This window comes from Hippichthys cyanospilos, chromosome 5 (genome assembly GCF_059441005.1).
Source record: "Hippichthys cyanospilos isolate Australia breed blue-spotted pipefish chromosome 5, RoL_Hcya_1.0, whole genome shotgun sequence".
Lineage (NCBI taxonomy): Eukaryota > Metazoa > Chordata > Actinopteri > Syngnathiformes > Syngnathidae > Hippichthys > Hippichthys cyanospilos.
Window position 1 is genome coordinate 15768823 of NC_142373.1, and position 16645 is coordinate 15785467.

The 16645-nt window shown below is 40.4% G+C and overlaps 1 protein-coding gene across 2 annotated transcripts; it reads right to left on the reverse strand.

The window, feature by feature from the left end:
* Positions 1 to 222: 222 nt before the first annotated feature.
* On the reverse strand, positions 223 to 16485 carry ankrd10b (ankyrin repeat domain 10b). 2 transcript variants are annotated; one of them, XM_088415054.1, is made up of 6 exons: positions 16156 to 16485; positions 14366 to 14518; positions 12642 to 12733; positions 4250 to 4503; positions 3490 to 3626; positions 223 to 581 (listed from the first exon to the last, which is right to left on the reverse strand). In XM_088415054.1, exons 1-6 carry the CDS (start codon positions 16351 to 16353, stop codon positions 441 to 443), a joined length of 975 nt encoding a protein of 324 aa, XP_088271180.1. In that variant the 5' UTR covers positions 16354 to 16485; the 3' UTR covers positions 223 to 440. The 2 variants fall into 2 exon arrangements, with proteins under 2 accessions (XP_088271180.1, XP_088271179.1); XM_088415053.1 differs by having other exon boundaries at positions 223 to 622; positions 3525 to 3626; positions 16156 to 16484.
* Positions 16486 to 16645: the final 160 nt, after the last annotated feature.

The window sequence follows — 16645 nt, forward strand, 5'->3', positions numbered from 1 at the left end:
GGTCATCAGAAATGCATGCATTTTGAAATTACCATAGAAATGCTCACGCATTCAATGCCAGGAACTTATTTTGACTTTTTTTTATACTTACTGTAAGTATGAAATCCATACTTAAGTACCTAGGGTTGAATGTATGGAAAACGCGAAATTATGTCCACGGCATTGAATGGGTTAAATGACTATTTTGCTTTTCAGTAAACTTTCAACACAAAACAAACTGAATCGTTTGGACAATGGCAGTGCTTTAATAAAGATTGCTTACTTATTATTATTACAATCAAATCACGTGAACAGCTCGGAACCGCTTGGAGCGTCACATACACAAAAATAGAAAAAGACAGCCACACGGGGCCTGCCCAACACAACAAGACGGGAAAGGATTCCAATAAGTTTGGGGGCACCACTCAACGGCTCTCAAGGCAAATGGTGCGGACGCCACTTTAGGCTCCGTGGTAGAGGAGCATGGTGCTGAAGAAGGTGTGGTCATACAACTGCTCGGCTTTAACGCACTTCTGGTGCTCCACTTGGCTGATGTGGGGCGAGCCCCTGTCCGCGGCCGCCGCGTCGCGCTCCGAGGGAAGCTGCGCCCGACGCCGATCAAGTGGGGAAATGCCCACTGACGCTGGGGGGGGGAGAAGACAAACAGTCAAGAGCGCGTGCAAACTAACGGCCCCGTTCTGGAGGTGACCTGCCCAAAATAGCTCGGAGAGTGAAGTCCTCTGCAAACTTTGATGAACCTTCGGGCAGGCCCATCAATAAATTGCCAACGACGCAAGGCCGGACCCGCTTCCAAAATAGGTCGCGACCTCGTTTGCGTACGCTAAACTAGCTTCCTAGGCGCCGCTTTGACGAGAGCTTCACATTTTTGAAATATAATCTTCTCCCGGTGTGTTCCAAGTCAGGACGAGACGTTAACAAGTAGTGAAATAAGGAAAAGAAAAAGTTGATAAAATTGTCAATGTTTAATGATTTGACATCATTCATTACAAAGCTACACTTGTTCAACGCGGACACACGCTTACAGATCACCTGTATCTTTCAAAGACTAACACACACACATCCGCGCACACGCAAAATCCCATACTTCAATGCAATAATACAACAAAGCACATTTGCGCCACTATCAGCTCAGGTAATAAGGCATGTTTTTGTTTGTTTGTTTAGCAAACTATACACACCAATGCAAACATTACTGGGCAGCTAACAAACTGATTATAAAATTACCTCAGAACTTTTTTTTTTTTAAATGAACATTTTCATAGAATGTGATACAGTGGTACTTCTACTTCCGAAATTAATTCGTTCCGGATGTAATTTTGTTACGTGAATGTTTCACATGAGCCAGTTTTTACATTCAAATAGCCTAATCCTTTTCAAGCCGCCGAAAAATCTACAACTGAATATTATTATATTATAAAAATGCATCAAAAATGTTAACAAATACATATTAGAATTACATTAGTGCATAATAATCAAAATATATAATGTAAAATTAAAAATAAAAACGCTCCTGAACCCTTTACTCATATTAATAGTGGCAGTTGATAAAATGAATGCAGTTCACTTGTTTGCCTTTAGATGGTACTGGTGTGTAAAAGGAGAGTGACCTTTTTAGGATGTTTAATCTGTACGTTTTTATTTGACATTTCCAGTAATCCTTGACAAATCCACATAAGCAATAAAATTTATTTGGGGGATTATTTTGAGCATATAAATTTCCTTAAGTTTAGTTTGGGGTCATGCAAAGTGCTTCCTGTGTGATGTCACTGCTGAAGCACTAACAACGCTAATGTGAAACGCAAACATGTACAATGTTAATCATAGCTAATGTCAGTTTTCTCTTTATAGTTCTACAGTGTAAATTGTTTCATTCACACTTCCCACCAACAAGTATGAAAAGTGGAAGACCACAGTAAACAACGCTAAAAAACTTGTTTCATTTGTGGGCAAGCCGGCATATTATTACTGTAAATGATACAAACGCATCCCGACTACAGCCAAGGGATGGAAATGGGAAGGGAAAACAGTACAGTTAGTGTATAATGTTTATCATTTAAGATTTGAGTAAATACTGTACGTGTACTGCAGTAGTTTGACATCTGAGAGCCCATGGCATGTGCATTTACAGTTAACTCATCTGTTTGGCATGCGCTCAGTGCGTCGCTCTGCAATATGTAAAAAAAAAAAATCTGCGATGCACATAAGGTGCGATAGGTGAGGCGCAAATTAGCGAGGGATCACTGTAGTGAACGATGGATTTTGAATTGGATGATAGGTCACGGCAGTCTTTAATGTGCTTAAAAAGGAGAAACGAGTGATGTTGACTGCTCAATTGGCTTCTCATTGTAATCGCCAACTTGTTAGCTGCCATATACGAGATGCTTCTTTTAAACTTGGATGTCAATCAATGATCTTACTATACACAGTGCACACAGTTCATCAAGATTTTAAGAGGGCAACAGTTTGGACTCTGGAACAAATTATTTGAGATACTCAATTGCAACACGGAAAGGAAATTGGGCCAACGCCACAGATAAACTGTACAGTAGTCAAACTTTGAGGTACAAAGTCTGATTTCGTTACATCAACAAACTGTAAAAGCCGGTAGAAAAATTGCACTGTGAATGATTTACAGTCGACCTCCATGAGCTACATTCATGTGGGGGATCTGCTTTGGCAAGAGGCAGTTTTAAATGAGATCTCAACTAAGGGCAGTTAATACATCAATCCAGTCAGGATTTTACATCAAGACAAATCTACAAGGAATGCTCTATAGCAGATCCAGAAAGGAAAGGACGCAGCGGGGAGGCAATGCTAAACGAAACCTTAGAAGAAATTAGAAGAAATTAATGAGTCAAAAGACTATAATCACAAAACGCATTTCCCTTAAAAGTTCCAAGTTAACACTACTGTATACATGTTTAGCTTTTTCCGCAACAAACAAACGCAAACGTCAGAAAAATTTCTATTTAACTATGTTGGAAAATAAGTCATTTCAATTGTAATTAAGACTAGCGACCAAGGACGGAACTCTTTGCGCTTTTCAACCAGTACAAATATTTGTCATCTGTAAATGTCCTATGAAAATGTGCCAAATATTTTTTTTGGACAATAAACATCTTCAAATGGTCCAGTACAACTGGGCCAATTGCTTTAAATAGAATTCCGATTGGAAGCGGGGACACGATAGGGTAGAAAATCTTACGCACACTGCCACACACCCTTCGAACATTTGCCTTTATCCATGTGTGACGCAAACAATGACCACAAACCATAGCAAAATATTTACAAGACAAATGTGACTATTAAGAGTGCGCCACCACACATGCGCTCGCAGCCTCTCTACAAATAAGCGTAGGAGTTGGTGCAGCGACAAGGGGTCTGCATGGACGCCACATTGAAGACCTCTTTAGCCGCGGGGCTGGGAACGCTCGGTCTCCCCTGGTCCTGCCACTGATCCGTGGGCCCCGGCCCGTTGGCTGGCGCCACCCCATTCAGCCCCAAAGCAAAGGGTCCTGGCCCACCTGAGGTCACGGTCGACGCCAACTCCATGCTTTCCATTGGGGACTCTTCAGCGCTAGCCGGTGGCTCGTTGCCGTTCTGCAGTTCAAATGGCATGCCCAGACCTTAAAAAAAAAAATGCACACAGTTGTAGCTAGTCAATCCAGTGAATTCATCATCTTTTAACAATCAATGCAATATTATAGCCTCCTAGTATCTTTTTATACGCTTTTCCTTAGATAACACACATCAAAAAGCATCTGGGTCAAAACTTCCCTCAGGGGTTACGCTATATAAAAATTAAAAGTATACAATTTGTGATTCTGGTTTTGTTGGGCATCTCATTCAATTCGGACAACCTTGTCTATTTCTGGGATCTATGAATGGCACAAGGTTTAAATAAGAATACAATTCTATGCTAATCTGTAAAAGGCGAGTCGATAGCACCCTCTGCTGGCTGCTATAAAGTAGCAAACAGAGCATTTTGCCTTGATTTCCTTCTTTTCAAGGGCCCCTATAATGAAATTTTTGGGGAGCTTTCAACAATTTTACTGTGTTCATTTATCACCCTAAACACCCCCAGTGTTTCAAGTGCGTTTCAAGGAATTCCTTGCTTATTCTGCGCTCTCAACACGACCCGAGCAGAGGAAAATGGCTTGTGGGGGGGACGGTGATGTGACCATGAAAAGGAACCGTCCTCATAGCGCCTGGACAGTTTGTGAAGCGTTAACACTGAAAAACGACTGACCGTTAGGCCTGGCCTTCTTTAGAGGGTTGCTCTCCTGGTCATCGAATGACCTCTTTCTGTTGGGACCCTTGAAGAAGCTGCAGCCCTTGAGAGTGTGGCCTCCGTTCTGGCTGCCGCCATTAAGAAACGGCCCGTTATGGAACTGAGCCATGTTTTGTTGGAAGTTCTGGGCATTGGCGAGAAGCTCGGCGCACTCCCGGAAGCCCTGCGCGTGGGCCAGGTCGGCGGCGGTCAGCCCACTGGCATTCCTCACACTGCACAACGGGAAACTGAGTGTCAGTGGGACTTAAGCGTGTTTTCTTCAACACAAAAAGAGAATTTGACACACACTCGCTCACTCGTACACACACATACAAACAAAATGACAGACGTATCAAGCAAACGCATACACGCGTACATCAAAGATATTAATCATGTTGGTCATCATCATGACAGATGATGATGGATCCGTTTTGGATCGTTTGCAACATCTTTTGAATGCATCAAATGGCTCCGTATATTCAAAAGAAAATTAAGTCTGCTGGCCAAGAGACGGGATTAAAACAATGAAAGCGATGCGTTTTTTTGTTTTGTTTTTTTTTCCCTGTGTACCTGAAAGGATCCGACATGGGAGTGGATGATTAAGCATCGTATGATCCAGAAAAAGACTGTGTCCAAAGTTTCCAACTTTCAAGACAAGCTGAGATGGAAAAGGACAAGATCACCTTCTAAGTCCAAACTGAAGCTGACTGATTTTTTTTTTTAATTGTCATTGGTTCAAGGAAGGAATGAGACAGAGGAGAGACTGTGGTGAAGTTTTAAGTCTGTAAAGCCGAAAGGCTACGTTTGACTTCTATCAAGGACAACTGCCAAAAATGACTATAATGTATCCAAAGCCAACATGGTGGATTTCAGGATCGCTCCACGATAAGTCCAAGATCCAGAGGGTGAGGCAATGACCAAAGGACATCACTTCCAAGGTAAGTCGGTTGAAAGGAACAGTTGAAACGATGGCATCTTCGAAAAGGAAATTTAGACGTCAAGGTTAAATGTCTTGGTCTTGTCTGAAGAGTGGCCAGAGGAATGGAAGAATTTTGCATGCGCGCTCGTGTGCGCGCGCTCTGTTGGCCTTGTGTTAATCACGCCTCTTTGCAGCAGACCTTCATAATAGGAGAAAAAAAATTGAACAAACGGTGATAGGGCTGGATTGTCATTGTTTGTGGATTCGATGTCACTTGACAGTAAAACCATTATCCGTCATTATTCCAAAATTATCCACTTCAAAATAGTTGTGGCAGATGATGATTTGTCCTCCCCCCCAAATACAGCCGAGGGATGGATCTCTTCAAGGTTAATGAACGGAATTCTCCATTCCACAATACTGCGCTTGTTTTTGTGAATGCCATCAGGGCATAATGTGTTCTCGGCGCAAACACAAAGGTCTTTGTTAACTAAATGGCGCTTCTGGAATAGTGCCAGGATGCAGCGCTGACCAGAGAGCCACCATGTTCATGTTGCTATTATAACAATATCCCACGAAAATATAAAAGGCTTTTGATATTGCTGGTGCTAAAGTATGCTTGAAATCCAAGTGTTAGCCGATGTCGTTTTACTGTAAGCAGGTGGCATCGACTTCCACAAAAAGACTTCCGGCCATGTCAATCAACTCATTGTGTCACAAAAACCTTTTGGGAAATAGTGCACATTAAGAATATTAACACAGTGAAAACAAATTAAACTTGTTGCACATCACCCCACCCTTCCATTCAAATTAACGCTTCCAATGTTGATCAAATCAAATCATTTGTATGAAGTTTTGAGGTTATGTAAATGTCTCGCGCCAAGGAATACATTTGTTTTCTTTTAAATAAAACCATCTATAGCGTGATAACGGGACAGATAGCCCCAATATGGACAAAGCCAGCGGTTGTCAAATGGAATCGCAAGTGCCCCTGGGGGTAAGAGAAGGCAATTTGTGTGACTAGATGAGATTTTAGCAGGGTTCTTGCAGGAATCATCAAAATGAATGCAATGCTTTTCAAACATTTCTTTCAAAATTAATGTTTATTTTCAAACTAAGGGCAAATTAACTGGTAAATTGGTAAAAAAGTGATCCTTTTTGAAAAAGTTGGATGCCTTTACTTGAAGTTTTATACAGAGGTACATCGTTATTAGCGATGCAATTTTTCGGCAAACAAGCCAGAAATAAAACGGGTGTTAATACACAGGCTATCTTGATCAACTGGTACCGGGCCGCATGGGCCACACCCAAAATAAACTGGAACTGATTTTCAGTAGTTTAACATTTAACAGTTCATTCATCTGTGCTTTGTTTGGCTCGGTCTTTGTTTTTTGACGCCGAGGAAGCATAGCGTGGTTTCACTTGAGAGCAGTCGCTGTCGTCGGTCTCTCACATATGATAATAATATGCCCCAAATTATTTACTACTGTAGCTAATGTTACTTCTCATCTTTAGCATGGTATGTAGCGCTTGTCTTGTAAATATTTCGCTTGATAGCATCTTAGTTTGTGCCAGGAATTTGCCTTTGAAAAGTACTCATTTGCATCTAATGAATGTTTTGTGCATTTGTTTTTCAGTTAAAGTATTGATTTACATTATGGAGAATCACCCGACTAAATCATTGTTTTACCCTTTAAAAAAGTTGAAAGGGCAGCGGTCGTGACGTCAGCTCGTTGGACCTTAAACACGCTGCGCCGACTACAACTGACTGTGGATTTATCAATCAGATTCATAGTTCCAGATTAAATATGAAAACATACAATTTTGCCAGAAGTTGACCTGAGACTGCGATCAAGTTGTGGCAAATTGATCAGTGATCCACTACGAATCGCACAAGTAGGCATACATAAATTGGAGTGGTAAAATATTGACTGGCACAAGCAATTGTGAGTACGCTATGTATGGACTTTGATGATTTTATTGATCATCAAGCAGGCATGCGATTTCTTGGCAGAGTTTTCTCGATAGCTGCAGCTACATCCTGAGTTTATCTGGTGTTCGTCATTACATATGTTTTTTAGAAGGCGGGAAATAGAACGCGACCCTAAATGGGTGACCGGAATCAAACTTGAATGTCGACTCAAATCTCCATGCAGTCAAAACCTCCGCACGGGCTCTCGGAGCTTGAAAGGACAAACCTCGGTAAAAAGTCAACGGAGAAGGATTCCTTGCGAGACACGACATCGTGAGTGTGCAGCGATCCGTTCGTTTGGTCTGAGTTTTGAAGAGGAAGCGTTAATTCTTTTGAAATGCCTGGTATGCTTTGCTTTTCAGTCCTATGTGCATAGCGTATGTCTTTGCTAACTAATCATCTAACCTCCCAGAGGCAGCCTATAGTCATGCTAAGTGCTTTGAAATGGGACTCACGTGATTAAACCTGTCCATATAAAGAGATCCTAATGGTTAGGTGACAAAAATCAAGATTGCATAAAAATAAATGTTCTAAAAGTAAAGGCAAAAGCTAGATATAAGAACAATCATGGGTAATAAGCAAAGCATGCAGGTCTAAAACTTTCAGTTGTGATTCATTGACATGAAAACCTAGCATTAAAACCAATCACCGCAAGAAATACCTCAACAGTTTGCCAGTGTGTAGATAGGAAGCGATAGTGAGAACACTCAATGCCACAACAGTGCGGCTATCCCAGGGAACGGGGCAGACTCAGCAGTGTCTATTCTCCCCCTTGCTAGGATTACTTGAAAAAACCAAGTCATTTCCAACTCAATGGCTGCAAAACAATTAAGACGTACGGTTCTGTTTTAGCAGGTGAGCAAACTTTTGTCTTTTTCTTGTCACTTATTGTCACTTTCATCAAGGGAAAGGTGACAAAGGGATTACAGGATATTGTATCAGGTTAATAGTGTGACAACAATAGTAAGACATTTCTTGGCATGACGTTAAAATACTTGACACAGTGACATAACAGTGAATAAATAGATAACCATTGCACAGGATGATTTGTTACCGTTGCGCAGTTAATAGGTGAGTACATGGTGCTTAGCAACGCTGACAAGCCCTAATCGCTCAGCTGAGTTCATATTTCGCTGTCTGCGCTCTTCCCTCACAGCGTCCTGCCTCTCCTGCTTGCTGGCTCACGAGCTTCTTTTCCACTTCCCCGAGGCTCATGACAAATCCAACTCAAAGTTATTGAGTGAACATGAAGTCTTTCTACAGTCTAGGGTCGGGGAGGGGGATCAGTATTATTACTAAGTTATAAAGTTAGCAAAAAACTTGAAATGTGATGCACGTTGAGTGTTTGGACCGTTTTCTCGGTCGCCGGGTTACAGCACGTTACATTAAAAACTAAAAGTTTACATTCGGCCTATCATTCTGCAAAAACAGACACGTTTAGACATAAGCATACTTATTGATCCCCGGGAAGGCAAAGTGCCCCCCGTCCCATTGCTGTTTTTATAGTATTAAGTAAATAAATGTTCTCCTCTCGTTAGTTTAACTACACTGGCAGATCAATTGTTATTTTAGGTGTGTGCACAAAAAGAGCCGAAAGTAATCCTGGACTCAAATCCATTTTGACAGGGTCGGGAAATGATTGATCCGCCCGTCAAACCATTGCTGTCCTCACCCAGGGCCGTCAAGCGGAAGTACGTAGAAGAAGACAGGCTGAGAGTCAAGCCCGTTGCAAGCACGGCCAACCAAGTCGATGGAAATGTAGGAGAAGACTTTCAGTTCCCACCGAAGGGGTGCTGTGGCCACGAGGAGTCCTATTCTTCTGCTCGGATGCGTTCAGGAAGCTGCGGATATTCTTCTGTGATCGTCACTAAGAAATTCTGCTTTTCCTCTTTACATCATCTTTCCATGAGTTCCAGAGGATGGATTGCCAGAGCAACACTAGAGTAGGTTAGGACTTGCGTTCTTCTCAAAAAATGAATAAATAAAAAACAGATGCGTAATTCTATCGGTGGTGACATTTACAGTGAAATTTGAAACTGTAAATAAATGCTTTAAATTGTGCTTTAAAAGCATGTTCATTTTTACTTGGATCTGCTCTACGTATCACCGCATGCTGACTGACATCTTTTGACTGGACAGTGCTATCTATAAAGATCATTACTTGCAAACTGCAACTTAGCAGTTACAAAAAGGAGGACCGTTCTTTGATCTCAAGTGTGTATTGGTGCATTTTATGCAATCGTATTTAGTTTGAATCTAAGACTTTAAATGGTTTGTCATGAGCCTCAGTCCCACCTAACTTGCTTGCCTTTGATTCCCTCTTAAATGCGCCCAATTTTTTTCCCACTACTTAAAAAAACAAACTTTATCGTAGAGACTAAAGACACAATCTGTGATCTAAAAGGGGGGAAAAAACATTTATCACTTATACATTTACTCTTCAAGTAATAACCAAATGCACATCACAAGAAAGGGAGCACTGATTCATTTTGGAAAAACCAAAGCAACCGGGGGTTTCGCGTGCCCTGAAAATTTCAACGTAGAGTCAAATGTTTAGTTAAAACTTGACAAGTCGTTTTGTTTATTTTAGTTAACATAAAATAGCATACACTCAATCGAAACAAATATGTTCATATTTCTTACGAATTCTTTATGAAATGATTTCGAATGAGCAATAACTGAAATGTTGGCATGTTAGTTCCAACACAGAAGATTCAAAATATTTTTTTGCTCGGACATAATTTAAAGAAATAGATTTGTTTCTCATCAATAAATAAAATAATCTGAAAAATCTACACATCTGAAAGCTCCCTAGAAGCTCTGGATTTCAAAACAACGTCAAACGGCATAACAATTAAACACAGCCTGATGCAAAGTATGAAACTGCAAGTTAAATATAAGCTAAAGAGGGAAATAAACTGAAAGTAGGTCAAAAATGACAAGAATATTTCAAGCAAACAACTGAACATGATTTTGCAGGCATTGGATTTAATCAGAAAAACTAGCATTCCATGGACGCCAAAAAGAGGAATTTTTTAAAGTAATAATTCTGTGATTTGTAACAATTTATTGGTTCATATTTCATCTGTAGGTAGTTTGTAATCACCAGTTCCTTATGACTATGTTTTAATAATTCCTTTACATGTGTCTTTTATATCATTTTTGAGCCATGAATAAACATCGTATTATCAATGATAAGAAAATCATCGTTATTTGCATATTAAGAGGCAAGACAAGAAAACTCAACAAGTGATTTTTATACTGGATTAGGACCTTCTTAAATTAATGAGTAAAATGGCTGGGCTATGCCATTTACTTGTGAAAACCACTTGAATACAAAAGCAGTCAAAGATATAGAAATAAGTTATAATACATACGAAAATGATGAAAATGAAATAAATGAAAATTAGTCTGTTTTGAATTGTGGTTCAACAGAAAGGTTTTGTACCCTGTAAAAAGATTGAATACGATATAACCGACAACCAAGCCGTGTCCCTTAATTAGCATAGGAAGTGTCTTCAAATCTAATCTGTCGTGTCGGCCTATTGAAAGGGTAAAACATCACTGTACTGCGCTAAACATGGGCCAAAAGAAGCCTTTCTCAGGAGGTTTGCTGTCCAGTATAAGAAAGCTCGATCTCAGTCACAGATCATGGGTCTTTCAACTAAAACGTCTGAAATTGGCTATGAGCAAAACACTGAACTATTCTGAAGTGACCATCGAAGAGCCCTAATCTAAATCCTTTTAAAAAGCCATGGAGCTGAAGCGTCCGCGTGAAGAGCGCACCCATCAAACATGAGACAACTGGAGCAGTTTGTTCGTGAAGAGTGGGCCAACATTTCTGCTGAGGGGCAGAGGTCTCTGCCTCAAAAGATTGTGTCGCAAAACATGAAGATAGGAGTCCCATCATTTGTTCTACTGTGTTTTACAATTAAAAATAATACTGGTGAACCACAATTCAAAAAGAGTGCACGATTTTTATTGGTTGTTTTAATTTACATTTATTACCACATCATTTGTATTTTGTTACGTGGCTGCTGTGTTTTTTCGCAATAACAGTGGGGAAATAATTTTATTCATGCGAATGCTACCTAAACAGATACCTCGTTTTTTAACACAATGCATTTATGCAGTTTCATACAGTGCATTGCAGCAATGATAGTGAAGAACTTTGATAGCGAAGTGCAATGTGCATTTGGTCATATCGTTAAAACTGTATGCAAGACATGAACCAAAACAAACAGTAAATAAAAACACACTCTAGATATAACAAATATCATGCAATATGGCTTACTAAGTTAACAACAGTTTATCTATATTTTCATCAAGCTGTCCTTGTGTTCCCGATGAGCCAAAAAGTTGGCACGAGCTCAAAGTCGTGAGGGTAAATTCATGATCCTTTTATAACTAGCTAACTCAGATCGTATGGGGAAAATTGAGTGCAAACAAAAAACAAGCGTTCATCTTTAGTCTTGGTGGGCACACAAGGGGCAGTTTGATGAGAATTGTCACAATGAAAAACAACATTTTTAAAAATCAATAAAATGAAGCACCTTTAAGGGCACACCACCAAAATGAACATTTCAACATCATAGCTCATTTCATGAGAATGACAGTAGTAAGGCTATCACCGTCGACTCTATCTAGAATTGATTACGAATTGAATAATCGAAACCCCCTGCATACTGCTCCCAAAAGCGTTTTGTTTTAAAACAATCGATTATGGTTGAACAAGAGTTGAAGTGTATGTAGCTATCATTAAAGATATTTGTTTTTGTGAGCTGATATTACAACTCACTTAATGAAAAAAAAATACATAAAAGCAATCGCTGCTTGGGCCCCAATAAAATGCATAATACATAAATAAAATGCTTGTACTGCCATAAAAAATGGGAAACATTGGCGTGCAATATAAATTTTTGTGTTGACACCCCAAAACCACCGGGTGGCGGTAGTGGCCAACTTATGACATTTGCAAGCCGTTTCAGTGACATTATTGACTTAGCCTCGCCTTCCATAATGCAAGTCATAATACTCTTAACTTTATATGACGTAAAATCTTCCTCCCTCAATTTCATAAATACTGTATACAATATTACTATTATTGCATTTTTACAATTTTTGTACATTAAAAAAACATGGAAAACATAATTTTAATGTTGAAAGACTGACAAGCCCATTCACATTTGTTCTCCATAGTCCTTTAAATTGGAATATGACTGTATACTCCTTATGTAATTCAGTTCGTGTGTTGGCTTTAGTTTTCTTCCTTTTGTACGTAATATGGCGCCTCAAAACCTGAGACAAGATTGTTTTCAACATTTGCATGCTACACAAAGATGACCGTGTAAGCGTTCTCACTGTTCTGATTTAGATTTTGGTGGTGAGCCCTTGTATAGGCGTTATGTCCAAAGTTGGAGAAGAGAGAGGGAGGATTTTTTTTTAAGAGATGAGTTCACAACATTGACGACAGGACTTACTCAGCTTTTGCTCCCTGCACCAGGAGAGCGTTGATGCACTCCAGACTGCCGGCACGTGCAGCCTTGTGGATGGGCGTCTCGCCCACATAGTCCTGACAGATAACAGACGAGCTCGCGGTTAAACATAGAAACACATGTTTGGACTAGATAGAGTGTGGGCCTCTCGACATTTCTCCTTTTTAGATGCCAAATACTGCATCTTCCTCCCAGTCTGTAGTCAACTTTTTGTCTGGCTTGACTTTTTGACATGTGATTTTCTCATTTGTTTCGTTCAACTACGAATGAAAACATACAATGTTTTTAATATGTAATACGTATTACAACCTGTAGCGGAAGCGTCTTCAAAACCGGCAAGGAGAACCTTGTGTAATGCAAGTTTTGATATTTACAGTGGATGATTGACAGCGGGGTTTATCTTCTCATTATCCTCTCTTATCCACTTTATCCAGAGGTGTCAAACTCGATTAAGCTTGCGGGTCACATGGAGGAAAAAAGTAAAATCATGGTACATATTTATATAAGTTTAAAACAACAACTTATAATGTATCATTTTTTTTAAAGTACTGTGCATGAACTTTTCACCCAGACTTCAACACCGCCCTTCTGTAGTCAATTAAAATTAAGAATGCAGTTGAGAGAGAGCGAAAACGAGAAACACAAACGCGCCCGAGTGAGTCATTATCAAACAGCAGTCGACGCTAGCCGCTGGCAGTCTGCAACTACAGCAGACAGGAAATGACACAAATCTTCCACTTTAAGATGGCTTGTTAGTCCACAGAAGAAAACCACCAGTTATTAGAAATAAAAGGTCTGCATGCTCTATGTCATGATGACATCAGTGCGTTATGTCACTGTGACCTACTAATCTCATTTCTCTCAGTATGCAGTATAAAACATAATCCCGCCATCTAAATTCAATCGCGAAAAGACCACATTTTAAACAACATTTTTACAGTTTTTTTTCAGGTTTCTATTTTGCACTTTTATTTTTACTTTACAGCACTTTGGTTGACTACGGTCTTTTTAAATGTGCTTTAGAAATAAAATTGACTTGACCTCTACTATACAACCCCGCCACACATAATCATCATCTACCCATAATGAACACCAACTGCTCGAACACATAAAGCAGGATTTTACCTGTCCGGCCCACTTCAGGACAGAATTTTCTCCATGCAGCCCCTGAGCTAAAAATGACTGACAGGCCTGCCACAAAGAAAGGAGACCGCGGCAAAGCAATCGTGGTCTGCAGGGCTCGTCGTCATATTATGTGATCCTCCTTGATGGGATCAGCTTGAGCTCAAGCTGTCGCAACGCTGCTCATTTCACTCAGTGCTGAGCTATGCTGAGCTCAATTCAAATATATGATTTACAACAATATAAGCAGTAAAATTGTCATGTAGTGACTATTTTCTTCCGTAAACCACTTACGTTAATTTTAGGGCGACTCTGTAAAGGTGACTGAAACATTACTTACGACGTAGCTTTTTCTGAAGCACAGCACACACGCAGTAGCGAAATAGAGGTCAAGTTTGTTAACAGTTTCGATGGGGTGAACCCTACGACACAAATCCATGTAACTGTCGTGTTTAGCTTGCGCAGAATCAAAAGCAGTGCCCTCTGTTGGCTTCCTTTACAGCAGCAAGGATGTTCATGAAGTTGGGTGACTTTTATGTTTTGTTATCTCTCCAGTGTCTCGCGTGCATACTCATCTGATCTCGCACCTGTCTATTAATGTCTGCACCGGCTTGAAGGAGCCATAACAAGCACTGGGGATGGCCTCCAAATGCTGAAATGTGAGTTGGTGTCTGGGCAAACTTGGAGGTCACAATGTTGACGCCGCAGCCCACTTGTACCAGACGCATCACGCATTCCAGCTGGAAAGACACAAACAGTTTATTGGCATAATGCAAAATTTCCTCAATGGCACCGTTGGGTGATTTAAAAAGCTGGTTGGGACACTAGCTGTAGTTAATTTGCATGCTAGGCTCCGTCTACTTTTGGCATGTCTTCAAATTCCTTTTAGAGAATGATTAACAGGTCTTTGCAGGAAGGGCATTGAAAAGGTAGCAAATGCACTGTTCTGGTTATCCTAGTAGACATTTCATCATTCCATACACACAGGCTAGATAAATCAGTCTGAGTGCTGCAGTGGAACCATGTATTCATGTATCATTTAAGTCAGGGCAGGGGTGTCCAAACTTATGAGTTTGAGGGCCGCACAAAGAAAAGAGGAAGGGTGCAAAGGGCACTTAAAAATTATTAAACTAATTCATTCAAGAGTTTTATTATCATACGCATAGTAAGAGAACACAATGAAATTTTTACTCTATTCACTTCCCCAAGTAGACTTACTTTCCACACAATATTAAAGTCGGCAAAAAAAAACAGGACTACAAGGGAATAATGACAGTGATAAAAGAATAGACTCACAATTTGGACATATTATGGAGTAAATGGAGTGGAAGACACTATATAGATATGAGGACGATGGTACTACATGTCATATAATGCAAAATATTATTAAATATTTATTAAATATGGTGTAATCAGTCAAGGAAGCGGTTACATATTGTTCATGTTTTCAAGTTTATTTAATGAACGGTTACAGAGCAGCTTTCTGTTGAAAGTGATGAGGCAGGCAATTTAGCAATTTTTGGGCTAAATCCACCCCTGAACTGAACAGCAACCTCACCCCCATCTCATCAAAAGCAGAACAAGAGGAAATAGCTCAGTTGACCATTTTTAAAACAATTGCGTACAATTGTTTGTTTTGCTTCTAAAAACCAAATCGTTATTCACCAGATCAGTGTTTTTGATTCGAGATTCAAAGTGTTTATTGTCATGTGCACAGTGTAGAAAAGTTTCTATGTACAGTGAAATTCTTACTTAGCTGTAATTATTAAATATACATTTAAAAACCCTCACATTACACTTTAGACAAATTTCTCAGATGGGAATTTACATTTTCTTACATTTGTCCGTGGATTTTTTTCACTGACCTGTCTTTAATTAGAATTGAATATATAAACAGCGTGCTTGCGTGTGTGTATGTGTGTGTGTGTGTGTGTGTGTGTCTGTGTATATATATGTGTGTGTGTATTCATTCATTCATAACAAAGCTGTTATGTTTCAAAGACTTTTCATTTTGTGAGAACAAAAACGTTGACAGCAGATTTCAGAGACGGATATGTGCAGATACTGCATAACGTTATGCGTTGCGTGAATTGGATGAATTGGAATTTATTTGACAGCCGCCAAAACACGGGCGGAATAAAAAGTAATAAAGTGGAGGAACAACGCATACGCCTCGACACAGCAAAGTGTACGTGCGGTATTGCAAGCTCTATTCGCGCCATTGTCTGCTTCCAGTCAACTATGGCGGCTTAGGTTCATTCTTCGTGAGCTAGCAAAGTAGCTGGGAGGCTAACGTCATGAAATGGCCCCGGGCCTCGTAAAAATGTCGCGCTCGCTCAAAGAATACAAAAAATCAGGGAAATGTAAATAAAGTTACCTTTCCGAAATGAGCTGCCCAGTGTATGGGCGTCCAACCGTAGAATGTGTCCTCCACCGTGAGGTCAGCCGGGTTCGCGGTTGTCTGGAGGAAGGAGCACAAGGCGCCGACGTCTCCATCTCTGCACGCCCGGTGGAGAGGGAAGCGGCTGTTTAACACCTCCTCGCTCGAGAAACCGGACTCGCAGCCCATCGACATTGTTAGAACAGACCAAAGCGCTAACGCCTAAACGATGGGTGTGAGAAAAGACCCGTGCCGCGTGTGAGTCTTTCTGCCTGACAACACAATGCGCACTCTGCACGCCGCCGGAGTGAAACTTGAGAGACGCTGAGCGAGATGTGAAATCTGACAAGGATTCGCCAAACCAAGCGGAATCGCACCGACCAACTCTAGAAAAAGACGGACTGGAGTACAAATGAACGGATTGAACTTCCCGAACCTTTCTTCTTCTAGCGTTTTTTGGATGGTTAGCAAAACCGGCTTCACGATG

What these genes read in the sequence shown, in the direction of transcription:
- ankrd10b (XM_088415053.1), bottom strand. Translation starts at nt 16,353, where the DNA reads ATGTCGATGGGCTGCGAGTCCGGTTTCTCGAGCGAGGAGGTGTTAAAC. An exon ending in GTGCAGGGAGCAAAAGCTGA is followed by an intron (nt 4,504 to 12,641) that starts GTAAGTCCTGTC and finishes CCCGTTGTGCAG; the next exon opens with TGTGAGGAATGCCAGTGGGC. An exon ending in AAAGAAGGCCAGGCCTAACG is followed by an intron (nt 3,627 to 4,249) that starts GTCAGTCGTTTT and finishes TTTTTTTTTAAG; the next exon opens with GTCTGGGCATGCCATTTGAA.